The following is a 22,939-nucleotide window of genomic DNA, read 5'->3' as shown; positions in this document are numbered from 1 at the left end:
GACCATCTTGCTCTTTAGTATCTCCAAATCATATCCTAGAACTTAGTTTCTTTTCATATATTCTTATCCCTTCTTACAAAATTCTTCCCAGCTTTAACAAGATTCTTTAGGAAATCCAATATAGGAAAATTATCCCAGTCACTGTTTTAATAATTAAAGACAGTCTTAATAATAAAAAGGATATACAAACAAAAAAAATCAACCAGTGTCTTTTGTGTGTCCAATCTAACATTTTTTATCTCATTATTCTTAACCTATCATTTTTAAATTCAATCTTTATAATTTGCATTAAAATAATATAATAATTTTATAATGTAAATTTATTATTTACATTATTTATTAAATTTGTAATTTAATTAACTTAAATTAATAACTTATATAAGGGACGCAGTGGCTCAAGGGCTAGGACATTGAGCTTGTCGATCGAAAGGTCGGCAGCTCAGCGGTTCGAATCCCTAGTGCTGCCGTGTAACAGGGTGAGCTCCTGTTACTTGTCCCAGCTTCTGCCAACCTAGCAGTTTCGAAAGCACGTAAAAATGCAAGTAGAAAAAATAGGGACCATCTCTGGTGGGAATGTAACAGCGTTCCGTGCGCCTTTGGCATTGAGTCATGCCGACCACATGACCACGGAGACGTCTTCGGACAGCGCTGGCTCTTCGGCTTTGAAACGGAGATAAGCACCGCCCCCTAGAGTCGGCAACAACTAGCACGTATGTGCGAGGGGAACCTTTACCTTTAATAACTTATAATTGAATAATTTATTTATTATTTATTTATTTAATTAATTAAACTTTTATACCGCCCTTCTCCTGAAGGACTCAGGGCGGTGTACAGCCTACATTAAAACAATTAATATACACACTAAAATAACAATTAAAAAACTTATTCAATAAAGGCCGAAATTAAAACCGTCCAATTGACCATATAAAATACCCCATAAAATTAAAATTTAAAAATTTAAAATTTAAAAATTTAAAATTTAAAAAATTAAAATTTAAAAATTTAAAATTTAAAAATTTAAAATTTAAAAATTTAAAATTTAAAAATTTAAAAATTTAAAAATCAGGCCAGTCCCGCTTGGATAAATAAATAAGTTTTCAGTTCCCGGCGAAAGGTCCGAAGGTCGGGCAATTGGCGTAAACCGGGGGGGAAGTTCGTTCCAGAGAGTAGGTGCTCCCACAGAGAAGGCCCTTCCCCTGGGGGCCGCCAGCCGACACTGCTTGGAGGACGGCACCCTGAGAAGACCCTCTCTGTGGGAGCGCACGGGTCAGTGGGAGGCATGTGGTAACAGCAGGCGGTCCCGTAAGTACCCGGGCCCTAAGCCATGGAGCGCTTTGAAGGTGGTAACCAAAACCTTGAAGCGCACCCGGAAGACCACAGGTAGCCAGTGCAGACTGCGCAGGAGTGGTGTTACTCGGGAGCAACGTGGTGCTCCCTCAATCACCCGCGCAGCTGCATTCTGGACTAGCTGGAGTCTCCGAGTGCACTTCAGGGGTAGCCCCATGTAGAGAGCATTGCAATAATCCAGACGAGAAGTGACGAGAGCATGAGTGACCGTGCATAAGGCATCCCGGTCAAGAAAGGGGCGCAACTGGCGGACCAGGCGAACCTGGTAAAAAGCTCTCCTGGAGACGGCCGCCAAGTGATCTTCAAACGACAGCCGTCCATCCAGGAGAACGCCCAAGTTGCGCACCCTTTCCGTTGGGGCCAGTGACTCGCCCCCAACAGTCAGCCGCGGTTGCAGCTGACTGTACCGGGATGCTGGCATCCACAGCCACTCCGTCTTGGATGGATTGAATCTGAGTCTGTTTCTCCCCATCCAGACCCGTACGGCCTCCAGGCAACGGGACAGCACTTCGACAGCTTCGTTGGGGTGGCCCGGGGTGGAAAAGTACAGCTGAGTATCATCAGCATACAGTTGATAACTCACCCCAAAGCCACTGATGACCTCGCCCAACGGCTTCATGTAGATGTTGAACAGGAGAGGCGAGAGAATCGACCCCTGACGCACCCCACAAGTGAGGTGCCTTGCGGCCGATCTCTGCCCCTCTGTCAACACTGTCTGCGACCGGTCGGAGAGGTAGGAGGAGAACCACCGATAAACGGTGCCTCCCACTCCCAACCCCTCCAACCAGCGCAGCAGGATACCATGGTCAATGGTATCAAAAGCCGATGAGAGATCTAACAGGACCAGGGCAGAGGAGCAACCCCTATCCCTGGCCCTCCAGAGGTCATCCACCAACGCGACCAAAGCTGTCTCCGTGCTATACCCGGACCGGAAGCTGGACTGGAACGGGTCTAGATAGACAGCTTCCTCCAGGTACTGGGGGAACTGCCACGCCACCACACTCTCTACAACCTTCGCCACAAAGCGAAGGTTGGAGACTGGACGGTAGTTACCCAAAATAGCTGGGTCCAGGGAAGGCTTCTTGAGGAGGGGTCTCACCACCGCCTCTTTCAAGGCGGCGGGAAAGATCCCTCCATCAGAAGCATTTATAATTCCCGAGCCAGCCTCGTGTCACCTCCTGAGTGGCCAGCACCAGCCAGGAGGGCACGGGTCCAGTAAACATGTAGTGGCATGCATCCTCACCTGCTACCTGGCCACGTCCTCGAGAGCCACAGAATCAAACTCATCCCAAACAACATCAACAAGACGCGCCTCAGTCATCTCATCCGGATCATCGCAATCTTGGTCCAAGCTATCCCGGAGCTGAGCGATTTTATCGTATAGATAATCGCTAAACTCCTCGGCACATCCCTGTAAGGGGTCATCCTGTCCCCCCTGGTGTAGGAGGGAACAGGTCACCCGAAACAGGGCGGCCGGGCGGTTATCTGCCGACGCAATGAGGGAGGAAGCGTAGGAACGCTTCGCCACCCTCAGTGCCACTAGGTAGGTCTTTGAAAAAGACCTAACTAGTGTCCGATCAGCTTCGGAACGGCTGGACCTCCAGGCACTCTCTAGGCGTCTTCTCCGGCGTTTCATCTCTCTCAGCTCCTCAGAGAACCAAGGAGCTAATTGAGATCTGCGCCGGGTCAGAGGCCGCAAAGGCACGACACGGTCCAAAGCCCCACTCACGGCCTGTTCCCAGGCCGCCACTAGTTCTTCGGTCGTGCCGTGGGCAAGATCCTCAGGGAACGGCCCAAGCTCTGTCTGGAACCTCTCGGGGTCCATCAGGTGCCTGGGACGGAACCAACGCATTGGTTCCGTCTCCCTGCGGTGGTGGGTAGTGGTCTGAAAGTCTAATAATAACAACAGAGACACATATTTAAATAAAGTCAGACTTGATTTTGTCAACAGGTAGAATGAGTTCCTCTTCCATAACATATTCTAGACATAGTCTGTCTATAAAGGCAGATCCTATTAACATTAATTTCTGGGTTCATTGTTCAAAAATAACATTCAGTATACTCAATGTGAAAATATTTTATTTCATTCTGTATTTGTAAGTCTAGTTTGAGTGATATCTCCTCTTTTGTTGAGGTTAGTTGCGAAGTCGTGTCCGACCCATCGCGACCCCATGGACAACGTTCCTCCAGGCCTTCCTGTCCTCTACCATCCTCTGGAGTCCATTTAAACTCACGCCTACTGCTTCAGTGACTACATCCAGCCACCTCGTTCTCTGTCATCCCCTTCTTCTTTTGCCCTCAATCTTTCCCAGCATTAGGCTCTTCTCCAGTGAGTCCTTCTTTCTCATTAGGTGGCCAAAGTATTTCAGTTTCATCTTCAGGATCTGACCTTCTAAGGAGCAGTCAGGGTTGATCTCCTCTAGAACTGACTTGTTTGTTCGCCTTGCAGTCCAAGGGACTCTCAAGAGTCTTCTCCAGCACCACAGTTCAAAGGCCTCGATTCTTTGGCGCTCAGCCTTTCTTATGGTCCAGCCTTCACAGCCATACATTGCAATTGGGAAAATCATAGCCTTAACTATACGCACTTTTGTTGGCAGGGTGATGTCTCTGCTTTTTAGTACGCTGTCTAGATTTGCCATAGCTTTCCTCCCCAGGAGCAATCATCTTTTAATTTCTTGGCTGCAGTCCCCATCTGCAGTGATCTTGGAGCCCAGGAAAATAAAATCTGTCACTACCTCCATTTCTTCCCCATCTATCTGCCAGGAATTGAGAGGGCCAGATGCCATGATTTTAGTTTTCTTAATGTTGAGTTTCAAGCCAACTTTTGCACTCTCCTCCTTCACCTGCATCAGGAGGCACTTTAGTTCCTCTTCGCTTTCTGCCATTAGAGTGGCATCATCTGCATATCTGAGGTTGTTGATATTTCTTCCGGCAATCTTATTTCCAATTTTTGATTCATCTAGCCCCGCCTTTCTCATGATGTGCTCTGCATATAAGTTAAATAGACAGGGTGATAGTATACAGCCTTGCCGGACTCCTTTCCCAATTTTGAACCAATCAGTGGTTCCATGTCCAGTTCTCACTGTTGCTTCTTGACCCGCATACAGATTTCTCAAGAGACAAATAAGATGGTCTGGTACTCCCATCTCTTTAAGAACTTGCCACAATTTGTTGTGATCCACACAATCAAAGGCTTTAGCATAGTCAATGAAGCAGAAGTAGATGTTTTTCTGGAACTCCCTAGCTTTCTCCATGATCCAGTGTATGTTGGCAATTTGATCTCTAATTCCTCTGCCTCTATGAAATCCTGCTTGTGCTTCTGGTAGTTCTCGATCCACATACTGCTGGAGTCTAGCTTGTAGGATTTTAAGCATAACCTTACTAGCATGTGAAATGAGTGCAATGGTGTGATAGTTTGAACATTCTTTGGCATTGCCTTTCTTTGGAATTGGAATGTAAACTGATCTTTTCCAATCCTGTGGCCATTGTTGAGTTTTCCAAATTTGTTGGCAAATTGGGAGTAGCACTTTTACTACGTCATTTTTTAAGATTTTGAATAGCTCATCTGGAATACTGTCTCCTCCACTAGCTTTGTTCTTGCTCAAATTTCCTAAGGCCCATTTGACTTCACATTCTAGGATGTCTGGCTCAAGATCAGTGACCACCCCATTTTGGTTATCAGGGATGTTAAGCTCATTCTTGTATAGTTCTCCTGTGTAATTTTGCCACCTCTTCTTAATCTCTTCTGCCTCTGTTAGGTCCCTGCCATTCTGATCCTTTTTCATGCCCATCTTTGCATGAAACGTTCCCTTCATATCTCCAATTTTCTTGAAGAGATCTCTGGTCCTCCCTATTCTATTGTTTTCTTCTATTTCTTTGCACTGTTCATTTAAGAATGCATTCTTATCTCTTCTAACTATTCTCTGGAATTCTGCATTTAACTGGGTGTATCTTTCTCTTTCTCCCTTGCCTTTCGCTTCTCTTCTTTCCTTAGCTATTTGCAAAGCTTCCTCAGACAGCCATTTTGCTTTCTTGCATTTCTTTTTCTTTGGAATGGTTTTAGTTGCTACCTTTTGTACAATGTTGCAAACCTCCATCCATAGTTCCTCAGGCACTCTGTCTATCAGATCTAATTCCTTAAATCTATTTGTCACCTCTACTGTATATTCATCAGGGATATGATTTAGTTCATACCTTAGTGGCCTGGTGCTTTTCCCTACTTTCTTCAGTTTAAGTCTAAATTTTGCAAGAAGAAGCTCATGATCTGAGCCACAGTCAGCTCCTGGTCTTTTTTTTACTGACTGTATAGAGCTTCTCCATCTTTGACTGCAGAGCACATAGTCAATCTGATTTCTGTGTTGACCATCTGATGATGTCCATGTGTAGAGTCGTCTCTTAGGTTGTTGGAAAAGAGTGTTTGCTATGACCATCGTATTATCTTGACAGAATTCTATCAGCCTGTGCCCTGCTTCATTTTGTACTCCAAAGCCAAACTAGCCTGTTATTCCGGTAATCTTTTGGCTTCCTACTTTAGCATTCCAATCTCCCATGATGATAAGGACTTCATTTTTTGGTGTTAATTCTATCAGGTGCTGTAGGGCTTCATAGAACTGGTCAATTTCATCCTCTTCAGCACCAGTGGTTGGGGCATAGACTTGAACTACTGTGATATTGAATGGTTTGCCTTGGATTTGAACTGAGATCATTCTGTCATTTTGGGGATTGTATCCCCGTATTGCTTTTCCTACTCTTTTATTGATTATGAAGGCTACTCCATTTCTTCTGAGGGATTCTTGCCCACAGTAGTATACCTAATGGTCATCTGAATTAAATTCGCTCATTCCTGTCCACTTTAGTTCTCTGATTCCTAAGACGTCGATGTTCAATCTTGTTATCTCTTGTTTGACCATATCCAGCTTGCCTTGATTCATGGATCTTATATTCCAGGTTCCTATGGAGAAAAAATCTTTACAGCATCGGACTTTCCTTTCACCACCAGATACATCCACAGCTGAGAGTCCTTTCAACTTTAGCCCAGTCGCTTTATTCTTTCTGGCGCTACTAGTACTAGCCCTCTGCTCTTCCCCAGTAGCACATTGGACACCTTCCGACCTGAGGGGCTCATCTTCCGGCGTCATATCTTTTTTCCTTTTTGTACTGTCCATGGGGTTTTCATGGCAAAGATACTGGAGTGGGTTGCCATTTCCTTCTCCAGTGGATCACGTTTTGTCAGAACTCTCCACTATGACCTGTCCGTCTTGGGTTCCCTGCATGGCATAGCTCATAGCTTCATTGAGCTATGCAAGCCCCTTCGCCATAACAAGGCAGTAATCCATGAAGGGGATATCTCCTCTAATTGTAATTTTTAGTTCTCTTCAGTTCCCTCTAGTGTCCAATTTTTAAAGTCTTATCGTATTCTATATATAAAAAGTAAATAAAAACAATAGCATTTTTCCATTTGAAGGATTCTTTATAATTAATTCCAAAATCTTATTACAAATTTACCTGTATTCTTACTCCATTTATAGCTTTCTAAAATCAAAGTTTTAATTACTATTTCTCCAGTGTATTAATTATTTTAAAGTTCTTAAACATGTAGTTAAAACTTCTTTTGCTATGGCTTGAAGGAAACTTACCCAATGCTGTAAAACTTTCCCCTTTGGAAGAATCTTAATCAAACATTTTAAAATATATATTCTGAGTTTCTTGCAGTGTACCCACCTATTTCTTATGCCTAGAATTAAGACTAGTCTGAGTATATTGGTATTTTTCAACTTTAGCTGACTTGCTGGGGAACACTAGGAGTTGAAGTCCACACATTTTCCAGGGTTGAAAAATGCGGTGCAGTATTTGACTTGCTTGACTTTTCAAGAGAAAAAAAGGAATCAAATTTCTGCTTGATATTATGGGTTTTCAACCTAGTAGTTTGCTCTATTAAGCATAGGGAGAGCCAGCTTTGAACTGAAGATCAACATATCTTCTATCTCTACCAGCTACCAGAGGCTTCTGCTTATTAAAATAGGTAGTCTGAACAGTTATTCCAGATAATTATTTAACCAAAATATCTGATTACCAGAAATACTTTTGTTAGCAAAATTTAATACTTTGCCTTCTTCCTTCCTTCCTTCCTTCCTTCCTTCCTTCCTTCCTTCCTTCCTTCCTTCCTTCCTTCCTTCCTTCCTTTCTTTCTTTCTTTCTTTCTTTCTTTCTTTCTTTCGTGTATGTGTGTATCACAATTAGAGATCTCATAGAGTCACTCTATGTTAGCAGAAGTGAGATGTACTGCACAATCTTCCAGTACTGCTAAACTGGGAAATATTGAGTTTGTTGTTCTGGTTGTCCTGACCATTTTATACAGCTTGGCAGTGAGTCTTAATTATCCTCCTGCTGTTAAACTATTGTGGATGGCCCATTGTGGAGAAAATTTGTCTCCTATTAGCCTCTGTGTCTGCAGAAATATCTAGAAAGATAGTTAAGTTTTATGCTGTTGATATTGCCATCAGGTGGGCAACTGTTATCCCTTCCCAGTTATTAAATATTGAACAGCCTCACATGCTAATTTATTTTATATTATGTCTTAGATCATCATGTTTTCTTAGATCCTTCTGGATTTTAAAATTTTATTTCTAAATCCTTAGGTGTGCTCATAATTTTTCTATTGTTCCTCTTTGTGTTCTTATTTTTTGGATCAAGTGTCCTTTTGACCATTGGTCTATGATTGTTAATAAAGCTGAACTTTAAAAATGTTGATGAAATGGTTTGGATTTAGGCCATTAACTGTAAGAGAGCTAACTGCATGATCACACTAACCGGTTGGCTAGTGTGAAAAAGAAGACGACGCACATTGCTGTAGTTCAGTGATCCCACTCCTTTGGAAGCGGGGCCCGTTAGTTTAAATGTTCATGATATATCGTATGTCCCACTGTCCACTACCATTGCTATGCCATTACCTATGTTACAGGTAATCATTGACTTACGACCACAATTGAGCCCAACATTTATGTTTCTAAGCAAGACAGTTGTTAAGTGAGATTTTACGAAGATTTTTCCTTGCCATAGGAAGGAATTGTATAAGCACCAATTGTTAAGTCAATCACTGCAATTATTAAGTTAGTAACGTGGCTGTTAAGTAAATCTGGTTTCCTCATTGACTTTGTATGTCAGATGTTGAAAAATCACACCAGGATACTTGCAACTACAATAAATATGAGTCAGTTGTCAAGCATCTGAATTTTGATCACATGACCATTGGGATGCTGCAACAGTTGTAAGTGTAAAAAATTCTCATAAGTCACTTTTTTATTGCCATTGTAACCTTGAAGGTCACTAAAGGAACTGTTGTAAGTCAAGGATTATCTGTATTACACCACTGGAAGCTTCCCCCCACACCTGTAAATTAGAGCCTCAGTTTGCCTTCTCTACCAATCCTGCACACTTCTTGCCCTGGTAGATTCTATTATGCATTTTATACTCAAGAGAGACTTTTAATTTGCTTTTGTTTTTTGAATGTAGATAGGAAACACAAACTTAAGATGTTGAATAAGTGACCATTCCCGTAGTCCTTCACATCCAAAGTTGCTATAGGACTGAGCAATAAATCACAAGAATTAAATCTTTAAGAAAGCAATATTGTTGAAAGGACAGGACAGTTCAACATACGATGTAGCGCATAAAAAGTGAGCTTTGGTGAACAACTTTGGTGTATCATTGCAACAGTGAATTTTAATTCTGAGATTGCAAAATACTGGTTTTCTTTATGGGGAAATATTTCTGTGGATTATGGTACAAACCTAATAAATTGCATAAATGACCTAGTACTTATATAGAATAAAAATCACAGGCGAAACCAGTGGTCACCAACCAGAGATCCGTGGACCACTGGTGGTCCGTGAGAAAATTTTGGTGGTCTGCAGAAAAATTATTTGCATTTTTTTATATTGCACTAAATACTATTTATCTTTAAAAAAATCATATTAGTGGTCCGCGGGATTTAAAATTAGGAATTTAGTGGTCCATGAGGTCCGAAAGGTTGGTAACCCCTGGAACTAAACAATACGGTAGGCAACGACGCAATTACATTATTATTGATTATAGAATAGTAGCAATTATAATTGATTGTAGTATGAATTTAAGATGGTTTCTTTGCTTTTGCCTTGTCTAAATTTGAAAAAAGAAAAAAAAGGAATTTTCACAAGGGGTAAAATCCATATCTGAACAGTGTAGGATAATGAATTTTATAGATTTGTATATGAGAAAAACAAGTCATGCCTTGCTTGTGTGAAACTTTTTGGCCAGTTATGTAGACTTGCATAAGATATAAAATGAATGCACTATTCTTTCCTGTTGGTTAAAATATTATATGCCCAGATAATTAAAAAACTCTGTTTTTTATCTGTGTTTAATGACTATATATGTATATGGATAGATTGTTTTGTTGCATTAGATTTTCAAAAACTAGATATTATAAATTCCTCAGATTGCTTAAAGGCAAAAGTCTCTCTCTCTGTCTCATTTTGTGTCTGTCTGTCTCTCTCTTTGTCTCTCCCTTTTTTTGTCTGTTTTTCTATCTATCTATCTATCTATCTATCTATCTATCTATCTATCTATCTATCTATCTATCTATCTATCTATCTATCTAAAATACAGTTTTTGAATTTATAATCTATAAACAGCAGGTAACTCCAACTTACCCCCAGAATTATATTATGAAAATCAATTTTTATCAGTGTGATTACTCGATCCCTGTTTTAAATGTTAAGCTTGAGGCATCTGCATTCTTTTTCTGCAGATTCTCCTTTCAGTATCTAAACATTAAAAAGAGGTCAGCTTTTTGGCTCTCTCAATAAGGTAAATGACTGCCTTATTTGCACAATATGTTGAAATCTTTATGGGACGAAAACTTGAAAAGCATTCTAAAAATATCTTTCACATCCTAATTCAACAATCATAATGTGGAGAATAAGGAACACATTTACAAAATGCTGAAGAAACAGAATATTTTTTTACAGTAGTGAGCTTTTACAAAATTGAATAAAATTATCTTAATTTTTCCATATATAGAAGCATAGTGCACCTGTATCCTTAACCTTGATATTGCAAGTAATCATGTAATACCATATCATGTACTAGTGTGAAGGTTCTGACAGGTTCAGTTTATTTGTGTTAAAAATAACGTGCAGTACCTGGAACTTCCACTTAGTGGCGGCATATCCTCACCTTTAGTTACAATAACTTAACTGAAGAACTGTGCTTATTAATAGAGAAAAACATTTAACACTTCCTTTGCTTTGATCAAGAATATAAATCCATACAGTGAATCTGGGATTTCGTGTCCCATAATATACTTAATAAAAAAGGCATTATAATTGCATTAAGTATTAAAATTAATTAGTATAAATTGAAAGAGTTCTTTTTGATTATCCCTGCAGAAGAGGCTGGGTTATTCTCTCTTAAAAAAAAAAAAGCTTACCTTAATTTTAAATCTGGCAGATTCCTGCAGAGAGAATCTAGTGTGCCAGATGTTGTGTAATGTCTGCACAGCTGTGTGTAATGTCATCTAAGGTATAAAAGTGACTTGCTAAGCTGCGCCTGAAAAAACCTAACACCTTCTACAAAAGCCCGTTTATTTAATTAGCAGGATTTTGTTTTGCTTTAGCTTTAATGTTAGTCTTTTGACTGTACCTGATATAATTACTGAGAAAGATAACAAGAAAACTCAAGATATAGTAAAAAAAGTATGAGATAAGGAAGTAATGTTAACCTATATTATATTCCAGATCCATCTTGGACATAGATGATGGTTAGATTTTAGAAGAAGGCAAATTTTATCATGCCAGAAATTGTAAGACATGATAGAAGAAAGTTGTTGATCTCTTTTGATAAAGTATTTGTATTTTGGAGATTATTATTTACTTCCATGGGAAAAAAGGTCCAAAATGCTATGTTAAAATACAGTATAGCAATGTTTTTAGTTTTCAGTACCAAGAAGCCCCAAGAATCTGGAATAAATACTTGGTTGCCAGTTTGTTTTGTAATCCAGTACTTTTGTCCCAATGACAGAAATGTGTTTGCCCTTTTGGTACATGAAAAACTGTCACAACACATACAGATATATATCATGTCTGCACAATCCAATTTTTGTCATAAGACCCTCTGACCTTTTTCATAGATGCCTCTTAGGAAACACACACACACACACACACACACACACACACACACACACACACACACGTATCTTTTCATAAATCACTTCCACTGTCAGCAATAACTTCTCTGCAAAGTTATCTTAAAACCACCACACAGTTTTAGTTGGAAATAAATTTTCTTGGAATACCTGTAAACATTTTAAAGCGATTTGAAGCTTTCAAGACGTTGGTTTAATTTCTAAGGACAGGAAAAACCCAGGGCAGATGAAACTTTGAACATTAATTTGAGAATGCTCTTGAAACTACAAAGTCCTATCAAGGAGAAGAAGCTGAAATCAATAAGCTGCCTTTGATCTCATTACAGTGAGCAGAAAAAAAATGAAAATAATGTCCTTCATCACTCACAGTGGGAGAACCAGAACTGGTATACTTTTAGCTTTAGCTGGTGATTTTTGTCTTAGGAACAGAAAGGCTTTGGATTTTTGAAGTCATCGCTGCTGAGATGTCCTTTGTTTCAAAGTTTCCTTTGATGCTATAATTCTGACCTTCCAGCAGAACTAGAAAGAATGGTCATATTGTATAGTCACACCTCTTTCAAGGGGATGATAGATAGATAGATAGATAGATAGATAGATAGATAGATAGATAGATAGATAGATAGATAGATACAGACAGACAGACAGACAGACAGACACACAGACACAGACACACACACACACACACAAAGCTTGATCATCTGGCTTTGATCATCTGGCAGAGATTAGCAGCTGTTTTCTTCATAAGAGGCCAAAGGAAAATGAGAGTGTGCTCCATAGATCTCACAACCTCAATCATGTGGTTGGGGAAATAAATGCTTAAGTATATTTACATATAGATTCATAATACTATCCAAATTGTTACAGTTCATTAAAATCATGTGGTTCTGTATCAGGCCTGAGAAAGATCTGAATTCTTTTTGGGGACAACTTGCAGGCTAGGTTGGATGTATTTGTTTTGGGAACTACCGGGAGATTCAGTTGTGTTATTGGCAGATTGTGTCCTGAATGTATTAAATATATATACAAGTTTCCTCAGAACAGCCACCTAAAAAAGTTATTTTAAACAATAAACCTATACGGTGAGATGTCAGTAACGAATTTTATGAGCCTGTAAATTTTTTTGATATTGATTTTCCCATGGAAAATAATAGCAGTGTAAAAATATTCTACTACCCCATATTAGTGATCACATGTAGGCATTCATTATTATTCACTATTGATAATAAATGTCATCTGACCTGCATATACAAGTTATAGCAGAACTTAAATAATAATATGAACTTTTCAGAAATTGACATCTTACAGTACTAGACTGTATTGACAACCACAGGAATGGAGAACATCTTTCTCACCAGGGATTTTTTAATTAACTCCCTGAAGCTATAGCAATTTTGGAAATTAGGATATATAGGAGTTACAACCCAACAAAATCCTGAGGGCAAATATTGCCAGTACCTGGACTTTTACTACTAGTGATTCTATTGAATTCTATTTTAGATTCGGAAATGAAGATCAAAGAACTTAAGAGTAAATAAAAAATGCACCCATTTGTATTAAGCTGGATTCAGAACGCAGAGCTGCAGAGACAGACTGATTTCCTGGACCTTTAGAGTTGAAGGCAGAAAGTAGGGCTCATCTTTCATCAATAGTAAAGGGAAAGGGGTAGGATCAGTGGTGAAATTCAATTTTTTTTACTACCGGTTCTGTGGGCAGGGCTTGGTGGCCATGGTGTGGCTTGGTAGGCGTGGCTTGATGGATGTGGCTTGGTGGGCGTGGCAGGGGAAGGATACTGCAAAATCTCCATTCCCACCCCACTCTGGGACCAGCCAGAGGTGGCATTTGCCGTTTCTCTGAACCTGTCAGAACCAGCTAAATAGCACCCCTGGGTAGGATGATGGGAGAAGGACAGCAAGGAGTTTCAGAAATCAGTAAGAGAGTAGCACAATGCTTCTGGTTTTTTTGGCCATAACTCCTGTGGCTTACCTTCATAATTTCTAAAATTCTTTCTGTTTTGGACCCTGTTGGGTTCATGGAATTTGGGTGAATTTTCCGTCATAATAAAGCCTTGTATAATGGCAATGGTAAATGATCCCATCTCCCCACAATCAGTGATCAAGGAATCTGCTGACAACCATGAGGATCATTCTTTGCCTTGCTCTTCCTTTTGCTATTGGAGGTGATGAAAGCATTTCCCAAAACAGCCCAATAGCCTTTAAACCTTATTACTGTATTGTGGTCCCAAAACAGTAAAAATGTTCTGGGTACAAAGTTTGCAGACTATCTATGAGTAGGAAATGAGTGGAAGTTATGGTATCTGAATTCAGAGTGTTGATGTGTTCGTCCGCAATAAAGCCCTGCAGAGTTCAAGCATTAAATGCTAGAAAAAATTCCACAAAGAGCTTACCACAGTTGATAGAGCAGTTTAAGTCACTAAAAGCTGGAAGCAGAAAAGGAAGAAATTATGCTTTCCAATGTCAACCTTAAATGCCAAACAGTGACATTTATGGAATAGCAGACTGAATCCATAGGTTGTCTGAGTGTACAAACTCTGGCCCAATTTCCTGCTATGGTGTTGCTGCTTGGAACATTACCTATCTTCCAGGATGATCCCTTCACCTGGAATCCTCACTCTTAATTCCAGAATATGAAGGAGAAAAGGATCTCATACCCTATACTATTACTGGCAAAGAGCAGAGGGGAAAAAATGAAATAAAGAACATAGTGCCCTATAATGGGTTATGTGTGAGTAGAGAAATCAGCACATGATACCTTAGAGACCCAGGATAACACACAATGCCACTACCAATCATCCTCACCAGATTCAAACCCAAACCCATCCCACAGACGAAACACAACCACCATCCAGAAGCCAGACCATGCTGGCACCACTGGCCGCTGTGCCCCCCCTCCGATCCCCACACAAAGCAAGCTGGCACAGGCCAGGAACACATGACAAGATCTCGGACTCAGAGCCAAACCAAAACCCGGGATGCTGCATCACAGCCATCTGCTCAAGACATCACATCACAGAACTCCAGAGGCCATAACACCAAAGCTCAGGAACAAAAGACTAGGACCACACCCACACAGGATGCTACAAAACAGCTGACCAATTTGCAAACACCCACTCCATCTACCAATCAAGATGCAGCCACACAGCCAACCAACCCGCTCACAGTCAACCAACCCACAACCCGGACAGCAACTCCGATCACTCTTTGCTCGCAGAAGCACGAAGCCGAAAGCACCAACCTGAAGATGATGAGTGAGACCTCGTTGAAACGTCGCCAAGATACTCTCAACCTTACATGGAAAAAGACCCAAATATGCCAAGCCCTACACACACACACACACACACACACACACACACACACACACACACACACACACACACACTTATATATAACAGCTAGTGCTGTTGCTAATGTCAGGCAAGCAGCAGTTGAGCTCACAGAAACAATGGGGGAACATGGCAAACATCTTAGGAGGAAGTCTTCCTAATTTCTTGGACTGTAAAGACTTGCAACCTTGTTACTGTAACCTTATAGTAAAGGTGGTGTTAGTACTCATGACTGATACTTCTTGTCTCAACTACCTCACATTTGGTTTACAAAACGATGGCTGGGATATAGGAATTATAATAACCCTCACATTACTCTTATATTACTACCATATAATAATATTCATTTACTGTAGAATAATCCCCCCTGTTGCCTTTAAATGGTGCATCCATGTCAAGAAGCTAATTTCTGATGTCATGAAAAAGTCGCTGATCATAATGAAGCATCCTGGAAAGAGGAAATGGAGCCCGTCAGAGATTTTCTGCTAACATAAATTGATTGATTTTGGATTGGATACTGCACACCTTGATGCGCATCAACAGTTCTGAAGCTATTTGCTGTTTAGTCATAGGAAGTAGATTCTTTGGGACTGGCTTTGTGGAATGACAGAAACAAATAGTCACTTCAGGCAACTAACTGACCTTGGGATTCATAAAAGAGCATTTACAGCTAGAAAGGGAAATGTTCTGGATCAGATGCTCGAAGCCTTTTAAATAGATATTCTTTTATTACTTGTCCAGTAAGTAGCTCTGCTCCATCTCCTCCTGATTTAGCCTAAGACTTGTTTTTTTAATTTTGTCACAACAGTATATACAATCATCAACATAAACAATAACCCATCATGAGAGAAAAAGTATATATAAGTAAAAGTATAAGTAAAAGTATGCATAGAATACTATAATGAAGGGAACAATAGGACAGGAACGGTAGGCACTTTTGTGCTATTCACCCAAATTAAAAACAACTTATATGATCACTTTCTAATTATAGGTTTAATAATTTCTCTCACAAAAAAGCTATAATTTGGTCATAACTTTTGAAGATTCCCAAAGTGTGTTGATTTGCATGTACCTCAGAGACCTTAGAGGACTAAATTAGATGGCCAATTGTCTCTCCACCCATCATTATCCAACACTAATACAAATTGCAATTTCCTGTAGCCCAGTGCAGTTCACCACTCGGAAACCTTCTTCAAGAAGTAATTATCTACCTAATGCTGGCCTTCAATGATAAAGATCCTGGTCATATTACTTGACTGTTTGCTTGTGTTTGATGTCCTTGATGTAATATGGAAGTCTTAAAGGAGTTTCTGTGGTCTTTGAATTCGTTTGACATTTCCTACAACTCATTTGATGTGGGCCTCGCTCTGAAATGTGTTAGATAAGGAAGATTACCAAGGATTTACTGAGATTTAAAAATATAGTTCCTTTTTTGTCTGCCTAAGTTGCTAGCACTAAACATTAAGATTCAGTGAAACCTCAATTTAATAGATCACTTGGGATCAGAAGTTATTCATTAGAGCCAGGTGTGAAATCTAAAAATTTTCCCTACCGGTTCTGTGGGCATGGCTTAATTGGTGGGTGTGGCTTGGTGGTCAGGTGACTGAATGGGCATGGTCAATAATAATAAAAAATAAAAATAATAAAGTATACAAAACTTGGGAGGCACTGGTCTACCTTCTTTAAAAATAGAGGCTCCAGTCTACCAATTGCATTTTACTGAGAGGCACCGGTCTACCAAGTGCCTTTTTTTGGCAGGCACTGGTCTACCTTCTTTAAAAATAGAGGCACCGGTCTACTAGCTCCCTACAGTGCTGATCAGCTGTAGTGCGGCCCTTTGAAGTGTTGTGGCAGTCATTTAAGGCCATTTGCAACTATATCACCACTGAGCGCTTCAGGGACAGAGAAGAGGAACAGCGAGGCGTGGGCAGTGGGGGCGTCAGGATTTTTGCTTCCCGTTCTCCGAACTACCTGCTCCCATCGCTACCAGATCATGCGATCCAGTCTGAACCGGGAGCATTTCATCCCTGATTAGAGCCATGGTGGCACAGTGGTTAGAATGCAGTACTGCAGGCTACTTCTGCTGACTGCCAGCTGCCAGCAGTTTGGCAGTTCAAACTTTGAGGTTGACTCAGCCTTCCATCCTTCTGAGGTCAGTAAAATGAGGACCCAGATTGTTGGGGGAAATATGCTGGCTCGGTAAACCTCTTAGAGAAGGCTGTGAAGCTGTATATAAGTCTAAATGCTGTGGCTATTATTCCCAATTATCCATGAAGTTGGTGAAAATATCCATGGCACTGCCATTATGCAAATTATATAAAATATGATAAATACTGGGCACAATGCCTCAGTGGTTAAAGACAGCTGGAAAGCTAACAACTCTGGTTCAAGCCTTGAGCACCGCACAATGGGATGAGCTCCCATTCCTTGCCCCAGTTCCTACCGATCTAGCAGTTCAAAAGCAGGAAAATGTAGTAGATTAATAGGTACCATTTAGGTGGAGAGGTAACAGCATTTTAAGTACCTTTGGTGTATAGCCATGCTGATCACATGACCACAGAAAATGTTTTCAGTCAGCACTGGCTCTCTCGGCCAAGAAACAGAGATGAGCGCTGCACCCTGGAGTTGGACATGACTGGACAGGAAAAACTACTTTTACCTTAGTAAAAATACTTCAGAATATTTGTCTGTTGAGTCCAAAATCCATTTCATTGATATCTGTTGAATCAAGGTTTTGCTACAGCAAGAAAACTGTTAATTATACAATCTGAGAAAATATTATCAATAAATGTTCAGTGCTTCTATAGTCTAGAAGTCAATTAACTGTCAAAATAAAAATTCAAAATAAGCCTGACACTGTTTACTTGAAACAAAGATTTTGATTTCTGAATCACAGGAAAAACTTGAACTCTGTCTCTCTTCCTGTTAGATTAACCATATCTGCTGAATGCCCCATGCAACTTGAAGACTTTCCTATGGATGCCCATGCTTGTCCGTTAAAATTTGGAAGCTGTAAGTGCTCTATTCTCTTTAATACGATTTTTAAATAATGTTTTTATAGAACTGCTGTGTTTAGTAATGGCAGCATAACTCACTCAAGAATTTGACACTACTCTATGTTTTCCAGGCTTATTCCTAGCAACATGTTGAGGAATTTCTGTACTTTTAAAGGGGTTCATACATATTTCCTGGACTGAGATGTATCTTGGCATACTGTTGTCTGTAGCTCTTCAAACATGCATTTAAATGCAGATTAAATTTAAATTATTTTTCAATGCAGTTTTCTTTAACAGCAGATGTTTTTAATAGTCAGATGAATATTTGAACCTAGATAGAACATAACCAAAAAAGACGATTTAGTCCTGAAATGTTGGTAGTTGATTTCTGATCATCTTAGTGACAAATAGACGTTCATTCTCTGCACTGGGATGACTTTGTAGCCAGCAGCCAGAAGGGTGAACGGCTCTTAAGAAATGAATTGACTTATCCATAGTTTTGCTGTGAGCCACAAATAAGGATACTTGAAGGTTATAGGAGGTACTATTTGGACTATTTCAAATAGAGCAAATAAAAAGAGGCTCATAACCTATGTATTGTCAAGCTTTCTTATGAACCTTGTCAATGGAGGAAAGTGTATTTTGAAACTTTTCAGCGTACATGAAAGAAAAACTACATGACACACTTATTCATCAGAAATTGAAAGCAGAGATTCTGGGGTTTAGGGTTTTTTATAATTTCACTCATTCTCAAGAAACATTCACACAAATTTTTATGTTATGGTGTTGCTGAATGTTCTGTGTACCACATAGTAGTGACATAGTAGAATTTTTTGGGCTCAGTGTGCTTTTTGTCTTCCCTCAGGTAATACAGGACAGGATTTATTGTTCTTTGTACAGGTGCAGATATATTACATTTTGGCATGCCATAATCTGAGGTTCTATATAGGAAAGATATCATTGGTTCTCACTCAGTGGTGGTATTCAGCCAGTTTTATCCGGTTCGGGCAAACCGGTAGCGGTGGCTGCGGGAGGCTCCGCCTGCCTATCCGGATGTTATCATGTCCTGTTTTTGATGCTCTGCCCACGTACGCTCACATTTGCGACCCGGTAGCAAAGGTAAGTCAATACCACCCCTGTTCTCACTTGTATGGCAGTCATCCCGATATATGCAAATAACCCAACACAGGTAAAACATGCCACTCTGGACACAATGTGGAGAAATTGTATCATTCTAGAAAAATATATAGTAGCAACTACATGTGGTGACAATTACACTGTCTCATCCTAAGTTTCTGTCTCATGTTTCCTGCTTAAACAGCAAGGAATGGTATGCCTATAAGAGAAGGTGATTGGAGCAGAGAATATCACAGATGTGGTGGTGAAAAGCTGTGTTGATTTGGATTTAATATTGCTATACATAAAACTCCCTTCCTTCCCTTTTCAACTTTGAGAGTGGGGTTAAAGATGCAGTTAAGTGTTCGTGCATTAATAAGCTTAAAAAGGTTAATGTGGATCTTTTGGGAGAACACAGTAGGGAAAAACAATGTTCAATTTTTTAGCTATAATTTTTCACTGAAAATCAGTGGGTTTTTTTTTTGCTTTTTTGTTTTAGTGGCATGATGTGGAAGTTTGCAACAGGTGAATGTGTTGCATGTGCTGGGCCTGCCTTTACTGTGACCCTCAGCTGCCTATGTATGGAGGTAGGGGGCATTAATCATACATTTCTGCCTCTGTGAATTAGAACTTTACTTGGGCCACATTCTTGTCAAGGCCTTGACAGTGTACAAGTAATAGACAACTCAATCCATTTATCTATTTTATTCTGTAACTGTCAGAAGACCAACGCTGAAAAGCACAGAGTGGAAGTTGGGAATAGCAAAATAGCAAAATCACCCCTTCTCTCTCTCACTCTCTCTCTCTCTCTCCCTCCCCCCTCCCTCCCTCCCTCCCTCCCTCCCTCTCTTTCTCTTTCCTAATTGATTAGCTGAGAATTGAAAGAATTCTGTAATACCATACTGCGTCAACTCTTTGAAGACCTGGACCACCAACAGGGCCACAGAAGTTCTTTCTGATTTGTTGGCATGTTGGTTAATCCAGTCTAAACCCATTCAGCTAAATAAACAGCTAAAATGCTGTTTATTTTAAGTTTTTACCTTGCACCTGGTGTTCTGAATGTATAGCGGTATTTTTCTTGTCATGACATAACAGCCACAGTTATCCATCATATAACAATTTGCCAGTTTGAATAAGTTTGAATACAAAGCCTTTAATTCAAGTATTCACTAGACCAGGGGTGTCAAACTCACATCCTCATGGCAGCATCATGTGACATATCACAACTGTTTTCCCCTTTGCTAAACTGGGTGTGGGCACCATGTGATGCATCCGGGCGGCGAGTTTGACAGCCCTGCACTAGACTGGTTCCTTTTACCAGTAGTTATGTAGTCAAAACAGAAATTTGTAGGTCTGTGTAATTCAGAAAGCAAGTTCATGCTAGCAGTTTTCTAAATGTTTTATATCCTCAGTGGTTCCAATTTAAATATAACCATCTTACCAGACCTTAAAAAAAAACCCTGGTCATGCTAATTTTATATAAACCATACCCAGTTTTAGGATTACAGTCATAACAAGTGGTAACAGTGGAGGTAATACATGCTTATGCAGATATAAAACTTATGGCTCAGTTTAGAAGGATTGCCGGGGAATATAGGAAGAAATAGGAAAATATGGGGCTTGGACAGATAGGAAACGAAGGAGCAAGAGAACCAGAGAGAGCAGAATGACTGTTCCTTTTTTCCTTTTTAATTCCTGCTGCAGCCATTTTCTACTTTCTGACCTTTGCCAATTAATGCCTAAGTATTCTCCAGCTGAAGTCAAGAAAATGAAAATGGCTGCAGCAGGAAAGTAAATGAAAAGAAATGAAAATAAATGAAAAGAAATGAGTGATGGTGTTAGTTATTTTTCTTTCTTTCTTTTTTTGTCTCCTGCCCACCAGATCCACAATATTCTCCTCCTTTCATCTGGCCTGTTAATTAATGGTTATGGAGCTGGCTGATTGGTTGGCTGGACTTGTAGGGAGGAGAGTGAGCAGATGAGGATCAGCAGGCACTGAAAAAATTTAGAGATGAAAAAAACCTGCTGTGAAAAAGCAGTCTCTAATTTTGCATGTGTTTTTTTAAAAAATACACTTCTCAGAACCAACGATTCATCTTAATGCTTCTGAGATCTTCTTTTTAAATGTAAATGATCTGAAACTAATTTATTTTCTGATTAATTTATCCACAATTAAATGCAAATAACTAAGAGGGGAAATACTACATAGAGTTGCAAATAGGTTTGGGGAAAATCCTATCATAAAACTTCTCTTCTGAGGTTGAGAAACTAGTGCTATACATTTTTTTAAAAAAAATCACGTTTTTTTCTTTTCATTTAATTGAAAATAGATTGCTTTCTAGCCCTTTATTTTCCCAAAGCTTGGATAAAGTTCTCATACCTAGAGTTCTGAATACTTACAGATACTTTAGTTTTGAACTGACTGAAGTATATGTGAAGGGGTGGAAGAATGTATCATCTCTTCACATCTATGAGTATACTTTGACCATTAGGCAAAGGGCAAGTGATGGATGAGGGGAACTTCACACGCAGTCCTTTCATCTGCTTTAATTGTGAGTAAAATTAGTCACTTCATTTAAGAGACAAAGATATCTTCTGTTCGTATCTTTCTTGTGCTTCCCTCAGTTCAAGATGTAGTTTAGATAGAAGTAGGTTAGGTGTATTTGAATCAGGGGTGAAATGCTACTGGTTCGGACCGGTTCTCCCGAACCGGTAGTAAAAAATGCTACTAGTTCAGGTGAACTGGTATTTCTGATGATCAGCTGGGTGACAATCAGCTGTGACGCGTGATTTATATTAGCTAGAATCATTGGATTTTTTGCTTTCTAGCTAATCTAAATCACGTGGCACAGAGGATTCCACCCCCCCTCGCTGTTCTACTTACCTTTGCAGACTCGGAAGGCTTCAAAATGTTCCTTTTTTAGCACTGCACGGGCACGCCTCAGGCATGCATGCCCACAAACGCACATACGCATGCAAAGCGCGACCTTGGTAGCAGACTCACAAAACTGGTAGCAGACTTCAGAGGATTTCACCGCTGATTTGAATCTTTTTATTTTAAATTTAATGAATGTCTTTTAGCAGCATTCATTGATTCCTGGGCTAAGCCCCTATCAACCATACTCTTTCTAAAACAAATGAACTATAAATATTTTTTTTCTTGAAGTTCTGAAAGTATTTGATATTATTTCATTGTTCTGGATATGCTAAGGACCCACATCCTCTAAAAAGGACTCCCACTAAATTAAGATCTCCAATAGGAAGGACCTTGCTTTTCGTTGTACAATCATTCTATCCAAGTGGCTGTACATCTAAGATTCCTTGTGGTCCATTTAATCCTGAAAGAAACTCATGACTAAATTTCTCTTAGGACACTTTGCCAGAGATAGCTTTAGTAGCTGCAGAATGTGATCAAACCAGGGGTGAAATCCAGCAGGTTCTGACAGGATCTGGAGAACCGGTTGTGGAAATTTTGAGTAGTTTGGAGAACTGGCAAATACCACCTCTGACTGGCCCCATAGTGGAGTGGGAATGGAGATTTTGCAATATCCTTCCCCCTGGAGTGGGGAGGGAATGGAGATTTTGCGGTATCCTTCCCCTGCCACGCCCACCAAGCCACGCCCACAGAACGGGTAGGGAAAAATTTTGAATTTCACCCCTGGGTCAAACAAGTGCAAGAAACCAGCGCCAATAATATCCCTCTCCATCTGATAACAATACCTCACCTCCATGAATTTTTTTAAAAAATACTTTTGCTAGACTTAAAACTCAGAAAAATATATTCTCTTCTAATCAGTTTTTTATCTTCTTTCCTGCCCCAAAGTTATTCTGTGGTATTAAATAAGAATTTCCAGGTGCTGAATAAAAGCAAGGCGTTGTGAGAGAATATATTTAAAGCAAAAAAGGTTAATTGACTTTCTTTCAAGGCCATTCAAGCAAAACTATGTGAGAAGGAAA

The 22,939-nt window shown here is 39.9% G+C and overlaps 1 protein-coding gene across 2 annotated transcripts in view; it reads left to right on the top strand.

Moving 5' to 3' along the window:
- Positions 1 to 22,939, top strand: part of GABRA5 (gamma-aminobutyric acid type A receptor subunit alpha5) — an 85,132-nt gene that overhangs the window by 25,505 nt on the left and 36,688 nt on the right. For both annotated transcript variants that reach the window (XM_058185365.1, XM_058185366.1), the window contains one exon: positions 17,800 to 17,882. In XM_058185365.1, the coding sequence (XP_058041348.1) occupies positions 17,800 to 17,882 (83 nt within the window). The remainder of the gene's footprint in view (positions 1 to 17,799; positions 17,883 to 22,939) is intronic.

Source organism: Ahaetulla prasina, chromosome 5, assembly GCF_028640845.1.
Source record: "Ahaetulla prasina isolate Xishuangbanna chromosome 5, ASM2864084v1, whole genome shotgun sequence".
NCBI lineage: Eukaryota > Metazoa > Chordata > Lepidosauria > Squamata > Colubridae > Ahaetulla > Ahaetulla prasina.
The sequence above is the reverse complement of the archived record's forward strand: the minus strand, read 5'-3'. Positions and strand labels throughout refer to the sequence as shown.